Consider the following 16536-nt stretch of genomic DNA (forward strand, 5'->3'; position numbering starts at 1 on the left):
TCCTAGATATTCTAAAGCACGGCTATGCATTGGATTTTGTACAGCACCCAAGAGACAGTTTTCTCTTCTCGCCCTGCGGATCTCTTGAAAAACAGATCGCGGTTCGCCAGACATTGGACCGGCTTCTCTCGCTGGGAGCGATTGTTCCAGTGCCACCCTCAGAAGTGGGCCGGGGACACTATTCCATCTATTTCATGGTGCCCAAAAAGGAGGGCGCTTTCCGCCCCATCGTGGACCTCAAGTTGGTAAACAAATCTCTCAAAGTATCGTGTTTCCGGATGGAGACCCTACGCTCGGTAATAGCGGCAGGGCACCGAGGGGAGTTCCTGGCCTCTCTGGACCCTCACGGAGGCGTACCTCCACATCTCGATCCTCAAGTTGCATCAATGTTTCCTCCGGTTCAAGGTGCTAGGACAACATTTTCAGTTCCAGGCCCTCCCCTTTGGTCTGGCGACGGCCCCTCGAGTTTTCACCAAGGTCATGGTGGTGGTAGCGGCCTCCCTCCGTCGGGAGGGTATTTTGGTTCACCCTTACCTGGGCAACTGGCTCATTCGAGCAACATCCCTGGACCAGGGTTATCGGGCGGTCGACAAAGTGTTACAACTACTCCAGTCACTTGGGTGGATCATCAACTTCGCCAAGAGCAGCCTCACCCCATCTCAGTCATTGGCCTTCCTGGGCGCCAGATTCGACACGGCAGAGGGCAAGGTGTTCTTACGGCCAGAGCAAGCACAGGCATTGCGGGATCAAATATAGCATTTCTCTGGTCTATCTTCGCCCACAGCTTGGGATTATCTACAGGTCCTGGGATCCATGGCCTCCACCATAGATCTGGTACCTTGGGCCTTTGCACATTTGCGCCCCCTACAGAGGGCCTTGCTTTCCCGCTGGAAGCTGGTGTTGAGAGATTTTCAGGCAATCCTCCCGATTCCACAGACAGCCGAGGACAGCTTTGCCTGGTGGCTAGACCCTGTCCATGTAGCTCGGGGTATCCCTGGAGACTCCGGACTGGATAGTAGTCACGACAGATGACAGTCTCTGATTTGGGGGTGGTCTGTCAGTCGAGGTCGCTGCAGGGTCAGTGGACGCAAGCCCAAGCAAGGTGGCCAATCAACCGCTTGGAAACCAGAGCGGTCCGCTTAGCGCTGAAGGAGTTCCTTCCCCTCGTTCGCCATCGAGTGGTCAGGATACTCTCGGACAACGCGACCATGGTGGCGTATATAAATCGCCAGGGAGACACGAGAAGCCGTCACGTCTCCCTGGAAACGGACAAGCTCCTGGCATGGGCGGAACAGCATCTGATCCGCTTGGCGGCCTCACACATCACCGGGGTGGACAACATCCAGGCAGATTTCCTCAGCCGTCAACACCTCGACCCCAGGGAGTGGGAGCTGTCGGAGGAGGCGATGCACCTGATTGTCCACTGTTGGGGGATTCCTCACGTAGACCTCATGGCGACAGCCCGCAACGCCAAGGCCCCCGCTTCTTCAGTCGCAGAAGAGAACATGGTGCGGAGGGCTTCGATGCACTGGTACTGCCATGGCCCCGCCATCTCCTCCTCTATGGGTTTCCTCCTTGGCCTCTAGTGGGCAGGGTTCTACGAAGAATTGAGAACCACCAAGGCACGGTAATTCTGGTGGCTCTGGAGTGGCCTCGCCGGCCATGGTTCGCAGATCTACTCAACCTGGCAGAGGATGGGCCCCTGCATCCCGGGCATCTTCCACGCCTCCTTCGTCAAGGGCCAATATTTTTCGATGAGGCAGCTCGCTTCTGTCTTGTGGCTTTGCTTTTGAGAGGCGCAAGTTGAGGCGACATGGTTATCCGGAGGCAGCGATCTCAAACCTCCTTCGTGCACGAAAGAAGTCCACCTCTGTCGCCTACGTCCGGATGTGGAAGGTTTGAGGCATGGTGCATGGCACAAGCTACACAACCATGGCAAGCGATGGTGTCCCAGATTCTCTCGTTCCTACAGGCAGGATTGGAAAAGGGTTTGGCTTACAACCATCTCCGAGTACAGGTTGCAGCCTTAGGAGCCTTATTTCGCCGAGAGACGGAAATTCCTCTCGCCTCTCATCCGGATGTCGTCCATTTCCTTAAGGGAGCAAAGCATTTGAAGCCACCACTCCAAGCCCCTTGCCCCTCTTGGAGCCTCAATCTGGTACTACGGACCCTCGGCGGAGCTCCCTTCAAGCCTCTATGGACCGCTACTCTCAAGGTCCTCACTCTCAAGACGGTCTTCCTGGTGGCCATTTGTTCGGCCCGCAGAGTCTCTGAACTACAGGCGTTTTCCTGCAGGGAACCGTATCTTCGATTCACAGACTCAGGGGTCACTTTGCGCACAGTACCCTTGCTTCTGCCCAAGGTGGTCTCCACTTTCCACTTGAATCAGACGGTGGAACTACCCTCCTTCTCATCGGTTGATTCTCGAGATCTATGCAAGCTTGATGTTAAGCGCTGCTTGCTGCATTATCTGGAGGTTACCAACGATTTTCGGCTTTCGGATCATCTTTTCGTTCTTTGGTCAGGACCCAAGAAGGGACATCTGGCCTCTAAGACGATGATCGCTCGCTGGCTGAAGGAGGCCATTGCGTCAGCGTTCATTGGTGCGGGTAAGAAACCCCCGATGGGGGTCAGGGCGCATTCCCTCTGTGGCCAGGCGACATCCTGGGCGGAGAGCTTTTCGGTCTCGTCGCAGGAAATTTGCAGGGCGGACTTGGAAGTCGCTACATACTTTTGCCCGACACTACCGTCTGGACATTCAGTCGTCGACCTTTGGTTCGTTTGGCAACAGGGTCATTTGAGCAGGGCTATCTACGGCCCTCCCTCAGTAGGGAAGCTTTGGTACATCCCACTGTTTGGACTGATCCTGGTACGTACAGGGAAAAGAAAATTATTCCTTACCTGCTAATTTTCGTTCCTGTAGTACCATGGATCAGACCAGACGCCCTCCCTCAGATTGGTTGGGATTTCTCAGGGGATATTCTGCTCGACTTTTCTTATCTCTGTGACCCTCCGGGGTAGAGTTTTTTGCTATTCTTCTCTGAAGCTGTTTCTTACAGTTCTGTTGGCAAGTTGCTGTTGGACAATAGTTTGCGTTAACTATTACGGTTTTAGTAATACTCTAAGTTGGTCTACTTGATCCCTCGTTTTTCTCTCTTCTATGGCTTTAATAGGCTATTTACTGAAGAGGCATAGAGGGGGTGCGGGCTTAGGTGGCACCTCCCTTCGAAGTTCTTGTCTGACTCCATCTGCTGGACGGGGGACATAACCCACCATCTGGACTGATCCATGGTACTACAGGAACGAAAATTAGCAGGTAAGGAATAATTTTCTTATTCACTCCGTTAGTGCGCACTAACCCGAAATTCAGACGGCCGAAATAAAAAAAAAAAAAAAGGCCCGAACTGCGGGAAACCGAAATTTCCCGCGGCAGGCCGATAACGAAGGCCGAACCAAAAGGTTCAGCCGAAGCACATCTCTACTAAATATACTCTTTGCCCATTACAGATTATCCAAAACTCTGCAGCTTGCTTACTGACACTCACACTAGTTTGTGAGCTCATTACCCTAATTTTACAGCAACTCCACTGGTTACCGATAGCATTCAGAATTCAATATAAACTTGCCACAATTGTACATTCTCTCATATATAATGTTCAATCACCATGGATAGATGCCATCATGAAAATACATTCCCCGGCGAGATCCCTCCGATCAGCAAATCAGAATATTCTGGATATCCCCTCCTCTAAAATTGCACCTCTCGGACAAAACTAGAGAAAGAGCACTTTCAATAGCAGGTCCAACCTTTTGAATTTGTTACCAAATGACCTGAAAACCTAAAAGACCCTAGGTTTTTAAAGAAAGCTTTAAAGACTTTTTTATTTAAACTCGCTTTTAATGTCGAATCCAGGTGTATGACTGTTTGACTACTCGCTGGTATGCAATTTTTATTTTATGTGTCTGTCGCCATGTTTTAAAAAATCTGTGAATGTGATATTGTAACCCTCCCTGAACATAGGAAGGGTGGGCTATAAATGTTTTAAATGAATAAAAATAAATAGGTAACTTAGTGGAGACCCCTAATGGGTCTCTACACTATTGCAACTTCCTTATTGGTGGATGTCCTGAATGCAGAGGGCACACTGTTGTTCCCGGGGCCACTTTCTCCCAATTCTCTCTTTTCTCATACAAAGACAGTCCACTTACTCTGGAGGTGCTGGGGTTTCTTTCCGATGGGGAGAAGGATTCAATCTCCCCAGGCCCTAGGCTCACGGGGTGGGAAGAAGCACATAGCCTCTCGGTCTGTCTGCTTTTTCTCTCAGGGCTGCACTTACTATTGCTTTAGGGCATCTCTTGACGTTTAAAGAAGTTGCTGGACGTCGTGGGGAGTGTTCCAAAAATAAATTTACTGTAACCAAAAATACTTCAAGTCCAATTAACAACATTTCTCCAGTTGATCTTCTCACAAACTTAAATAGTTCGGAAGTTTTCCTTGCTCTCAGTTGTGTCAGCTGAGTCAGTGCCCCTTGGAAGGTAGGCCCTAGGCAACAACTCGCCACCCTTTAGTGGTAGAATGTGGCTTCCTAGTGGGAACTAGGATCTCCTTATCTCGTTCTGAAGTTTACCCTGAACCTCGAGTGTTAGAAAGTCCAGACAGTGTCCCAATCTCTTCTTCTTCTCCGGGCAAGGACCTGGTAGCAAAAAATCCCTCCCAAAATGACAGGAACAAAACTCTCCTCAAACCCATAAATTGACTCTCTCTTATTCTTCTGTGGCAGGTCATTGCTGTCCCTCTTTAACTGGACAAAAGGAAAAGACAATCCCTTCCAGACATGGGGGGTGGGGGGCAACTGGCCAAGCCAGTGTCTCCTGGATTAGGCTGAGGGGCATAAAATGGAGGACTCTTTCCCCCCCCCCCACCCCCTTCACACTATCTACTACTTCTCTAAACTCAGCTCAAAAAGAAACACACACAGTACTCCTCCTGCATTACAGCTTTTAAGGTGCTTAGCTGTCCAATGCAGGCAAGCCTCTCTGATGTTGCTTGTAAGGGATGGTCAGCAAATTACCCTTCCTACCTGAATCCTTACTTAGGGCTTAAACTAGGGTCAATTTAGCTAGAGGAAACCTAGAGAGTCCCCAACACTATGTTGACCTATGGAAAGATATTACACAGAGATGTTAGACAGGGCCTTCTGGGACCATTCGGCTCCTTCTTTAATGTAGAACAAGCCTGTGTTCTCCTGGCATCTAGATGGGGAGGGAAATGGGTGGGGGTGGTGGTCACTTGAGGATAGATGCTGAAGTCAACCATAAGACAACAGGTTAAGTTTTAGCTGATTATCTTAAGTGCTTGGGGGCCAGCTGAAAATTTGTCAGGATGAGGCCTTATAAAAACATTAAATTCTATTCCAGATCTCTTTGGATATATAAGTAGCAACAACTGAATTACCTTTCTCAAACATGTTAGAACATGTTGCTTTATTATTCTTAATATTCACAGTGAAAGACTGAAGATCAAAAACTATTGTCTTTATTTGGACCCATCAGAATGACATGGCATGCTGAGTCAGACTACATACTGAGCCTAATTGGCCACTGTCAGAGACAGGATGCTGGGCTCGATGGACCTTTGTTCTGACGCATTGTTCTTATGACATTTTGTTTTCTCTGCACAGGAGGTGCAAGCCAGGAAAGACTGTGCTAGTCAATCTTATCCTAATTGGGATTTCCTGGCATATATCTCCCCTATGTGCAAGAGTCAGACTGGTGTGTCTTGAGCCATGCATGTTTAATTTTCTTGTTTCTTGTTTTCAAGAGGTTAGAGCAGCAGCCTTCACCAAGGGTGATAACAACTCATCTGTATCTTGATAACATCCCCAAGTCATTCTTTAAAACTAAAACAAAGGTGAGTGCCTTGCTTTGTCCTTCTCAACAGATGTTTTCATTGTAATGAATCTGTTCCTCTACAGCCTTTGGGTTGATACTGATATACAGGCCGATTCAGTATGGTGTGCTCGGCTGAGTGCACCATTTAGCACCTGTTTGGCCGCGCGTTTTCAATGCGTGTCTATTACCCCTTATACAGTAAGGGGTAATAGCGTCTTGAAAACACGCGGCCAAACTCGTGAAAACGAATAGCATTCATCACATGCAAATGCATGTTGATGAGCCTATTAGTCGCCCGAGATACTGAAAGCTGCACATTTTACTCTCAGAAATTAACGCCTGTCCAAAGGCAGGTGTTAACCATAGACAGCACCGGATAAGTGTACAGAAAAGCAGAAAAAACTGCTTTTCATGTTCACCCTCCGACTTAATATCATAGCGATATTAAGTCGGAGGCCCCAAAAATAAAAAAGCAAAAACTTCTTGAAAAAAAAATAAAAAAACTACCGTGGGTTCAAAAACGGATGCGCAATTTTGCCGCCGTCCATTTTCCAAACCCGTGGCTGTCAGCGGGTTTGAAAACCGACGCTGGTAAAATTAAGCGTCGGTTGTCGGACCTGCTAACAGCCGCCACTTGCGCTTATAAGGAGGCGCTAGTTTAAATAGAGAATCCAAATGTATCTTTTCTCTATGTACGTGATAAGGTCTCAGGTTCCTGGGGTGTAAGAGGCCCAATCTCTGTGGGAAATCCTGCTCTGCTTGAGATCCCCTTAAAACATGAAACAGTCATACCTGAGGTCCAAATTGTTCCCTTCTACCTGGCTTGTGCCTGTGTCCCAAAGGGAAGATCCTGTGAAGGGTCTTCAGTGCTATTTTTCTTCCTCCTGTCTCCAACTGAGAGGAGGGTTGGCAAAAATACCTCCTTTCAACAAAAATAGAAAAAATACTTCAATAGACTGGCCTGAAAGCTCTGCAGCCCTTCTCTGACCTAGAAGGCAACTGGTAGGTATTCAATGTCTTGGCCTCCAAAATCAGGGAATGGTCATTTCCAAGAGTAACCAGGCTGCACTCCCGGCAAAAAATTCTCTGCATAAAAAAATCTTCTTAATTAAAGTCTCTGTCTTCTTAACAAGCAAGTATTGCTCAAACAGGATTTCCCTCCAAACAAGTACTGAGTGAGGGAGTAGGCCTCATTCTAAAAGAGCAAACTCTAAGAGCTCCTGTCTCAACAAAATCCTAACCCAAATGCCACTCCTCCTATTGCTCTAGTCCCTATTAATAGGCAAGGTCTACCCACTCAGGCAGCCTCTAGTGGAAGAACGGAAATGTGGTATTCCTGCAAGCTAGTTCGTGAGCTACTAGAGATATCTAGAGGCCAGCTCGTAGAGAGGGCCACACATAAATCAAACATAACTTGTGCTTCCTGTCTTACAATAATGCAGGTTAGCCTGACTTCAGTGCCAGGAAAAATAGTGGAAAGTGTTCTAAACATCAAAATCACAGAACATATAGAAAGAAATGGTTTAATGGAACAAAGTCAGCATGGCTTTACCCAGGGCAAGTCTTGCCTCACAAATCTGCTTCACTTTTTTGAAGGAGTTAATAAACATGTGGATAAAGGTGAACCGGTAGATATAGTATACTTGGATTTTCAGAAGGCGTTTGACAAAGTTCCTCATGAGAGGCTTCTAGGAAAAGTAAAAAGTCATGGGATAGGTGGCGATGTCCTTTCGTGGATTGCAAACTGGCTAAAAGACAGGAAACAGAGAGTAGGATTAAATGGGCAATTTTCTCAGTGGAAGGGAGTGGACAGTGGAGTGCCTCAGGGATCTGTATTGGGACCCTTACTGTTCAATATATTTATAAATGATCTGGAAAGAAATACGACAAATGAGATAATCAAATTTGCAGATGACACAAAATTGTTCAGAGTAGTTAAATCACAAGCAGATTGTGATAAATTGCAGGAAGACCTTGGAGACTGGAAAATTGGGCATCCAAATGGCAGATGAAATTTAATGTGGATAAGTGCAAGGTGATGCATATAGGGAAAAATAACCCATGCTATAATTACACAATGTTGGGTTCCATATTAGGTGCTACAACCCAAGAAAGAGATCTAGGTGTCATAGTGGATAACACATTGAAATCGTCGGTGCAGTGTGCTGCGGCAGTCAAAAAAGCAAACAGAATGTTGGGAATTATTAGAAAGGAATGGTGAATAAAACGGAAAATGTCATAATGCCTCTGTATCGCTCCATGGTGAGACCGCACCTTGAATACTGTGTACAATTCTGGTCGCCGCATCTCAAAAAAGATATAATTGCGATGGAGAAGGTACAGAGAAGGGCTACCAAAATGGTAAGGGGAATGGAACAACTCCCCTATGAGGAAAGACTAAAGAGGTTAGGACTTTTCAGCTTGGAGAAGAGACGACTGAGGGGGGATATGATAGAGGTGTTTAAAATCATGAGAGGTCTAGAACGGGTAGATGTGAATCGGTTATTTACTCTTTCGGATAGTAGAAAGACTAGGGGGCACTCCATGAAGTTAGCATGGGGCACATTTAAAACTAATCGGAGAAAGTTCTTTTTTACTCAACGCACAATTAAACTCTGGAATTTGTTGCCGGAGAATGTGGTTAGTGCAGTTAGTATAGCTGTGTTTAAAAAAGGATTGGATAAGTTCTTGGAGGAGAAATCCATTACCGGCTATTAAGTTCACTTAGAGAATAGCCACTGCCATTAGCAATGGTTACATGGAATGGACTTAGTTTTTGGGTACTTGCCAGGTTCTTATGGCCTGGATTGGCCACTGTTGAAAACAGGATGCTGGGCTTGATGGACCCTTGGTGTGACCCAGTATGGCATTTTCTTATGTTCTTAAACAAAATAGCCAAGAAGACTTCCCTTACTGGGCAAGCAAGAGTGAGGTCCAAACAGCTTGAGAGATTTCAGCATAGCCTTCTTCAGATCTAGCCTTAAAGACAGAGATGTTGTGCTAGCAGAGAACTCTCTAGCCACTGGCCCAGTCCTCCCCCTACTTCCTCACTAAAATTACTTAAAATGTCCCTCCTCTGTCTCCCCCAGTCATCCATCCTCCCCCACCCCAGCTGATACCCTCTCCCACACCCCTTACCTCCAAAATGGCTCCTCTTCTGTGTGCAGGGATTGCTGTTGTCAGTGATCTTGGCTGCTTGCAACGTAACTTAGTCTATTACCTAAGCCAGTGATTCTCACTACTCATTATAATCCATGGCGGAAATTTAAAAAAAAAAAAGGCCCCGTATTACTTTTATTGTTAAGAATGACACAAAGGAAAGATAAGAGTACTCTCTCTGAAAAAAAAATTACATAAATAATAATCCTCCCATACCATAACAGCACCAACTTCCAGCACTCAAACAGTAACCACCTTATTTAAGAAAAGGCAACACTGAAAATATTACACCAGGCCTTAAAAGTCCAATACTCCTCCAATTAGGGAAACAGAACAAGCCAAGTTGCTATAGAGCCCTTCACAGAAACTATATGCCAACAGAATACCTCACCTCAGACACATGTGTGCTATGACCACCGTCCGTGGCCGTCTGCGGTAGGCCCAACTCTCACCGCATGTCTGACGTGGCCCTCCACCTCCGGTTCTCTCGCAGCGGTGGCCAGTCACCACCGCCATGTTTCTCCCAGTTCCCTGCGCTCCACGTGGTGGCCAGGACGCCATTGACCAGCGCTCCGATCCTGGTCCTCTCTAGGCACACGTGCACTATCACGGACCCAGGATATTTAAGCCCCTCCTGTAGCCTTCACTAACCGACTTGGCAACGAGTTCCATGGTTCCTATTGGTGCCATACTTTCTCCACGGACCGATTGTTCCCGTCGTCGGACCTCTGCGCTTCTCCTTCCAGGTTCCTCTCTCAGCGCTTCCCGTTCCGCGGATCCTTCTCAGTGCTTCCTGCTCCTCGGGGCCAGGCTCAGTACAACCTTATCCGGACTTTCTCTCTGCACCTCGCGCTCCTTGGGTCCTGGCTCAGCACAATCTAACTGGAGTCTTGCTGTGCGCTTCCCGCTCCTTAGGGCCAGGTTCCGTGCAACCTTACCCAGATGCTCTCTCTGCACCTCCTGCTCTGCGGATCCCAGCTCTGCGGGTCCTGGCTCAGCGCAACCTATCTGGACTCTCTTCCAGCGCTTCCCGCTCCTCAGGGCCAGGCTCAGCGCTAGTCTATTTGTGAGTTCCAACAGCAGTGCCCGCGGCTCCTGGGAAACCCCACGGTACTTCTCTTCGAAGACTTTTGCTACAGTGCCTTCTCTCTCCGGGAGTTGGCTCAGTGCAGTACACCTTCAGACTGGGCCTCGGAGCCCCGCTCCTCGGGGTAGCCCTCTACACTATTGCTACAGAAGGTCTTGCCATTGGATCGCCGAGTCCCAGGCAGTACCCCTGTGCTGCTACTCTTCAGGCATCAGCTACAGCGGGTTACCCGCTCTACCTCTCCTCCTGCACATTACAGATCGTGTCTCCGCAGCTGCATCTCCTCTCCTCGAGGCCACTCCCACGTTGTCCTGCTCTACTCCCTTCAGTGCTGCAGTGGCCTTGCACTCTGAGACTCTTTCTCCTTCTCCCTCCGAGAGTGCTCCTGTCTCGAACTGTGCCTAACCTCTCTGACACTCTCTGCACTCGCTTGCCTACCCTCTCTGGGACCAGCCACACAGGGGCGCTCCTAAGTCCTACTGGCCACAGCACCCAAGGGCTCAACCTGAGGGGAACGAGGGTTGGCACAGGTGAAGTTCCAGCTTGCCTCTGTTCCCGGCCAGCCTCGCCTCCCGACGGTGGGGACCTGTGGGGCCCAACCCTTCAGGTAGCAACAACCCCACCTCGGGCCAAGGGTCCACAATTCCTAACATAAATATGCAGACCCTCACCTAATAAAGAATAAAGAAACCGTAAAGCATAAATAGAAGCATGCAGACAAGAAACTGAACTGGAAACTACTACAGGCCAGAGACTCTGTATGCAATGCAACAAAGGAAAAAGGGAAACAACACCAGTCCTCATAAAACAAATCAAGAAATATAAAATCAATAGCAGTAAAGCCATAATAATAAAAAGAAAAGATTATTTCAAAACAGATGATGAATGGAATATCCAATAATTAAAAATCTATATAAATATTTTATAGACACCAAAAAAATATTTCAAAACAGCAGACAGAAAGACCCAATAATTAAAAATAATAAGAATAAAAAAAAATGCATTGCTTTCCATACCTGGAAACATTGGATTTGCAGGTGCCTTGAGATTGTTGTGAATTTAGTATGATGAGAGGAAGACGGGGGGGTGCTAGAAACTTTCTCCTTTCTCTCAGTCACACATATAATACACATGTTCTCTCTCTCTCTCTCTCACTTACACATACAGGTTCTCAATCACACACTGACACACATGTGCTCTCTCTCTCTCTCTCTCTCACATATACATACAAGCTGTCCATCACATACACACATGTTCCCTCTTCATTACACATACAGGTTCTCAAACATACATACTTGCTGTCTCACACATACAGGATCTCAATCACACACAGGCTCTCAATCATACACATATGCTGTCTTTCACACATAGGTTCTCTATCACACACTTACACACATGCGCTGTATCATACACACAGGCGCTCAATCTCACACTTACATACCTGCTGTCTCTCTCACACACAAAAGATCTCAGTCACACACAGGCTCTCAATCACACACACACACGCTCACTATCACTCAAACAGGTTCTCAATCACACCCTTACACGCATGCACTCTCTCTCTCTCATATACACACAGGCTCTTAATCACACGCTTACACATACAGGTTCTCAAACACACACTTAAATACATGCCATGTGTGTGCGTCTCTCACACGCTAATGCACAAGTCTCAAACACATGTGCTCGCTTTCTCACTCATTCAGTCTCTCTCCCCCCATTGAACAGCAACTAGCAGCAGCAGTAGCCTCCTCTTCTTACAGCCATCATGGCCTCGGGAAAGGAGTCCCATCGGCCACAGGGGCTGATGTTGCTCCGGGCTGCACTGCTCTTCTCCTTTGGGCCGATGCTGCACGCACTTGTGCCTAGAGTTGCCAACTCTCCCGATTTTCTCCGGACAGTAGGTATGATAGAGGGACTGTCTGAAAGTCAGAAGGAGGGCCAAAATGTCCAGAAAATGTCCAGATTTTAGCCCTCCAGGTCCACCTACAGTGCCCTCTGGTATATCCTCTAGCATGCTCTCTATCTTATTTTTCAGCAGAGCTCTGTACCTCTAGCCCACCACCGTGGTTTCTCATCTATATGTTTCCACAGCCACACAATCTCTATTATGAGAACAGTTCAAATGTCAGCTGTTTGAACTGTGCAGGGCTCTGTAGCCCGCATGGTTCTATCAGCTGATCTATGAATTGAGCCCACAAGAGGAGCTAGAGTGTGGGAACAGTGGTAGCCAGGCCCTCTGGGCCAAAGAGAGGAAGCAGCGAAGTGGTGGCCAGGCCAGGGGGAGGAGAAAGCATGTATGTATTAGTGGGGGGGGGGGGGGGGGAGAGAGCGCATATTTTTGTATATGGGGGAGGGGGAGAGAGTATATTTATGTATGTGTGTATAGAATGGGATAGATTGTGTGTGTGTGTGTTTATGGAGTGGAAGAGAGAGCACATGTATGTGTGTGTATGGGGTGGTCTAAGGAGAGCGCATGTATGTGAGTATATAGGATGGGAGAGGGGATTATGCCTGCATATGTGTGTGTGTGTGTGTGTGTGTGTGTGTGTGTGTATGGTGTGAGAGAGAGATTCTATTTGTGTGTGTATGGTGTGAGAGAGCAAATGTGTGTGTGTATATGGGGTGGGAGATAGAAAGAGCATGCATTTGTGTGTGTGTGTGTGTGTGTGTGTGTGTGGTGTAGGAGAGAGCTAGCCCATGGGTGTGTACAGGGTAGGAAAGAGAGCGCAGGTGTGTATATGTATGTATGTGGGGTGGGAGAGGGAGAGCGCATGTATGTGTTTATGGGGTGAGAGTAAGAGCGTGTGTATATGTATGGGTGGGAGACAGAGAGCGCATATGTGTGTGTGGGCTAGGAGAGAGAAAGCACGTGTGTATGGTGTGGGAGAGAGAGTGCATGTAGGTGTATGTATGGGTGGGAGAGTGAGAGTCCATGTGTGTGTGGATTGTAGGGTAGGAGAAAAAGGGAGCATATGTGTGTGTGTATGCTGTGGGAGAGAGAGAGCACATGTATATGGGAAGGGAGGGAGAGTGCATTTGTATTTGTGCATGGGTGCAGAGTTGGAGAGAGTTAGCCCATGTGTGTGTGTATGGGGTGGGAGAGAGCAGGATTAAGGTTAAGGAGATGGTAAAGAAGGGTACTTGGATGCTGAGTAGGGGGTAAAAGACAAATGAAAGAGATGGGAGGCAGGGGAGGACATGAAAAACTGAGGAGGCAAGATTGCTGATGAGAGGATTAGAGTCAGAGGAAATAGTTGAGGATTGGAAATAGGTAGACATAGGGATTAGGGAGTGGGGGAATAGAAGATTGCTTTCTCATTCTTTACCAGAGAAATGGACTGGGAAGTAGCCTTAGACTCCTTCAGAAGGTGATGGGAATGGGATAGCTGGTGAGAAGGAGACAGAATTGAAAAGAGATTGAGGAATAAAAGCTGAGGAGAAAGGAGGGGTGAAATCTAGCTATGGCTAGAGGCAGAGGAAAGGAGATAAACATGAAAGATCAATCTCCGAGACAAATGTAGAGGAGGAAGTGAAAAAGACAAGAGTTGAGAGAAGAAATAAAAAAATATAAGGAGACCTTGAACAAGATCGTAGGAGAAGCAGAAGAGAGACTGGGATCAACACAATTTGAAAAATAAGATCTCTAGACAAAGGTAGAAGAAATAATTTTTTATTTATAGTTTGTTGTTTGGAATTTGTCTGTTTTGGAAATATATATCTCTTATCCTTTCATTTTGCTCAGCAGAGGAGGAAATGCATTTCTGTTTTGAGTTTTCCAGTGTTGCACTGCATGTGGAGTCTGGTGTCTCAAGATTTAAAGTTTAGTTTTTATCTCATTATTTCTAATTTCTGGTCACTTATTCTGTATTTAGTGAAGGTCTGTGTTCTGCATGTGTGGTTGAGGTGAAGTAAACTTGCCAGTATGTAGTTTTTGTGTAAGGATTAATAGCAATCTGCTTTCTTCTTCTTTCCTAGTAGGAGATATATTGGTGCTGTAGGGCTCATTGCAATATTTGCAGTGCCACTTTTTCATATGTAGGGTTATTGCTGTTTGTGTTCTGGATGTCAGTGCTGTTTGGGGATGGCAGGTTTGCAACATAACTGCAGAGTTTGCTTTTTGTAGGATTTTATGTTGCTTCTTAGAGTGCCTGATACAGGATGGAGTTTACATAATTCCTACTGAAATGAAGCCTAAATTTGACTATTCACCATATGAAGAAGCACATTAAGGGGAAACCTCCTGCTCTGCCCACTTTTGGGGTGTTTCTATGGATACAGAATATTTGCAGAACTGGAGGTGCAGGATTTATATAGGGGTTCTATTCTATTCTGTATAGGTTGGGGTTAATGATGATTACTCTCATGTGAGGATTGATTGAATGCTATTGAATAATTGGTCTTAATCTGCTGCTTTTACAATGTTATTAATGGTGGGGTGGCAATAACATTCATGTGTGAATGTGGAAGTACATTGTCAACAAAAACCTTGCTCGGCACCTCCAGGTGTTCAGAATTTTCATGACTGAAAGTTGGCAGTACTACTTGTCTCTTCTTCCTGCACGTGCAGCCACTGATCACCACGTCCTCTTCCGGACTGCGAGGGCGAGAAGAAGAGAGCATGCTGTTAGTGCCGCTGACTCCAGCTCTCCTGCCGAATTCCACCTTGGGCTATCAGCATTTCAAGCCCAGGCAGAGGAAGAGATGCTGTTATGGAGGGGCAGGGGGAGAAGCTGGGCCAGCAGGGGAGTGGGAGTGTGGTGACACACCTACTTGTGCTTGGCGACACACTGGTTGTGAAACTCTACCAGAATTATTACCTTATTATTACACTGCAAGCAGCCGGGATCACTGAGGCCAAGTCTCAGTCTCTCTAACCGTCCTCAAAACTTTTGGACATTGCATGGCAAAGCACCCGCACATCCAAAAATGTGTTCCTTTCAAAACAGTTCTTTTCTCTTCTCTCAGACAGATGCAAAAGCCACCCCCCACTTCAGTTGGGCCTTGGGCAGGCACAGCATCCAGACTCTTTTCCTCTGGTGGGGCGGGGAGGGGGGGGGGGAGGAGGTTTTGAAAATGGGATCAAGTCCAAAAAAAAAACCCCAAAATTTTCTTCACAAAAATCAGTCTCTCCCACACCTCCGTCCCTCTCTTCTCAAGGGCAGAGGGGCTTAGCCAGGGATCTCCACCAAAAACCTCTCCTCCCAGCAGCAACTCCAATCCAGCTCTCTTCTCCTCTGTACATGTTCAACCACCTTTTATATGGTGAAGCTGACCAATCCCAGTCCTTGGGAGAAGGACATTTCTAGGGATGGTCTACAAACCCCCAGTCCCTTCCCTTAGTGTTGGTCAAAAAAGAGAAAAATTATTAGTAAGGAACTGGAATGTCCCTTCAAGTGTACCATGGGTTTAACATGCATATAAATGCCTTAATGTGAAGTTAGATGTCCTAATGACTACAACTAACATTTACTTACAAGGAACTATGCATAACAGAACAAAGAACAAAATTGTTCAGTTAAACTGAGGTAAACAATCTTATTTTAGTTGCAATTATTGTAAATAGATCTTTCTGTAAATAAGTTCCTTCTATTTTGACGGTTGTTTTTTATTCTCTATTTCACGCTACCTATTTTTTCCCTCTCTTCTCCTGTCTCCCTTACCCCCCCTCCTCTTTCTGGCCTGCTCCCATCCCCTGCTCCCTGTTCATTGTAATTCCTCCTTTATTTGAGTTAATTGTAAACCGGCGTGATGTGCCATACGAACGTCGGTATATTAAAAGTTGTTAAATAAATAAATAAATAAATAAAGAGGGAGGATAAGCCAGATGTGACAGGAATTACTGATCCTGATCAGTGCAGTATATGGAGACACACACAGCGAGAGCAATTTTCAAAGACAATTACTGGGAAAATTACCCTTCTGAAGTGCACCTAAAAGTATGTTTGTCAGTCATAGCACATGTTCTTTTAGCTGTAGAAAAAAGAGGTTTTCCTTGGGGCATGTTTACATTGGAACCTGGAATAAGTTAAGTACATCAATTTACACTTTTAAGAGTGATCTTCTTGAGATGAAAACAGTTTGATCTGATAATCTTATAAAAAATTATATCAAGGCAAACTATAGAGGGGTCTATTTCTCATAAGATTTAATTTAAAAAAATTGTGAATGTGACTCATTATCCATCTAATTAGATTATAAATGGAAAACAAGTTCTGCTTACAGTGATAAAAAGACAACCCCATCTCTGGTGACATTTATTTTTATTTTACACCCTGAGATTACATAACATGTAATTATAAGACCATGGTGACAGAACAGAATGGCACTGCATATAGAGACATAGAAACATAGAAATGATGGCAGAAGAAGACCAAACGGTCCATCCAGTCTGCCCA

The 16536-nt window shown here is 46.4% G+C and overlaps 1 protein-coding gene across 1 annotated transcript in view; it reads left to right on the plus strand.

The window, feature by feature from the left end:
* Positions 1–16536, plus strand: part of LOC115087341 (sulfotransferase 6B1-like) — a 124434-nt gene that overhangs the window by 35763 nt on the left and 72135 nt on the right. The window contains exon 3 of the mRNA XM_029594438.1: positions 5822–5911. Within this exon, the coding sequence (XP_029450298.1) occupies positions 5822–5911 (90 nt within the window). The remainder of the gene's footprint in view (positions 1–5821; positions 5912–16536) is intronic.

This window comes from Rhinatrema bivittatum, chromosome 3 (assembly GCF_901001135.1).
Source record: "Rhinatrema bivittatum chromosome 3, aRhiBiv1.1, whole genome shotgun sequence".
Taxonomy (NCBI): domain Eukaryota; kingdom Metazoa; phylum Chordata; class Amphibia; order Gymnophiona; family Rhinatrematidae; genus Rhinatrema; species Rhinatrema bivittatum.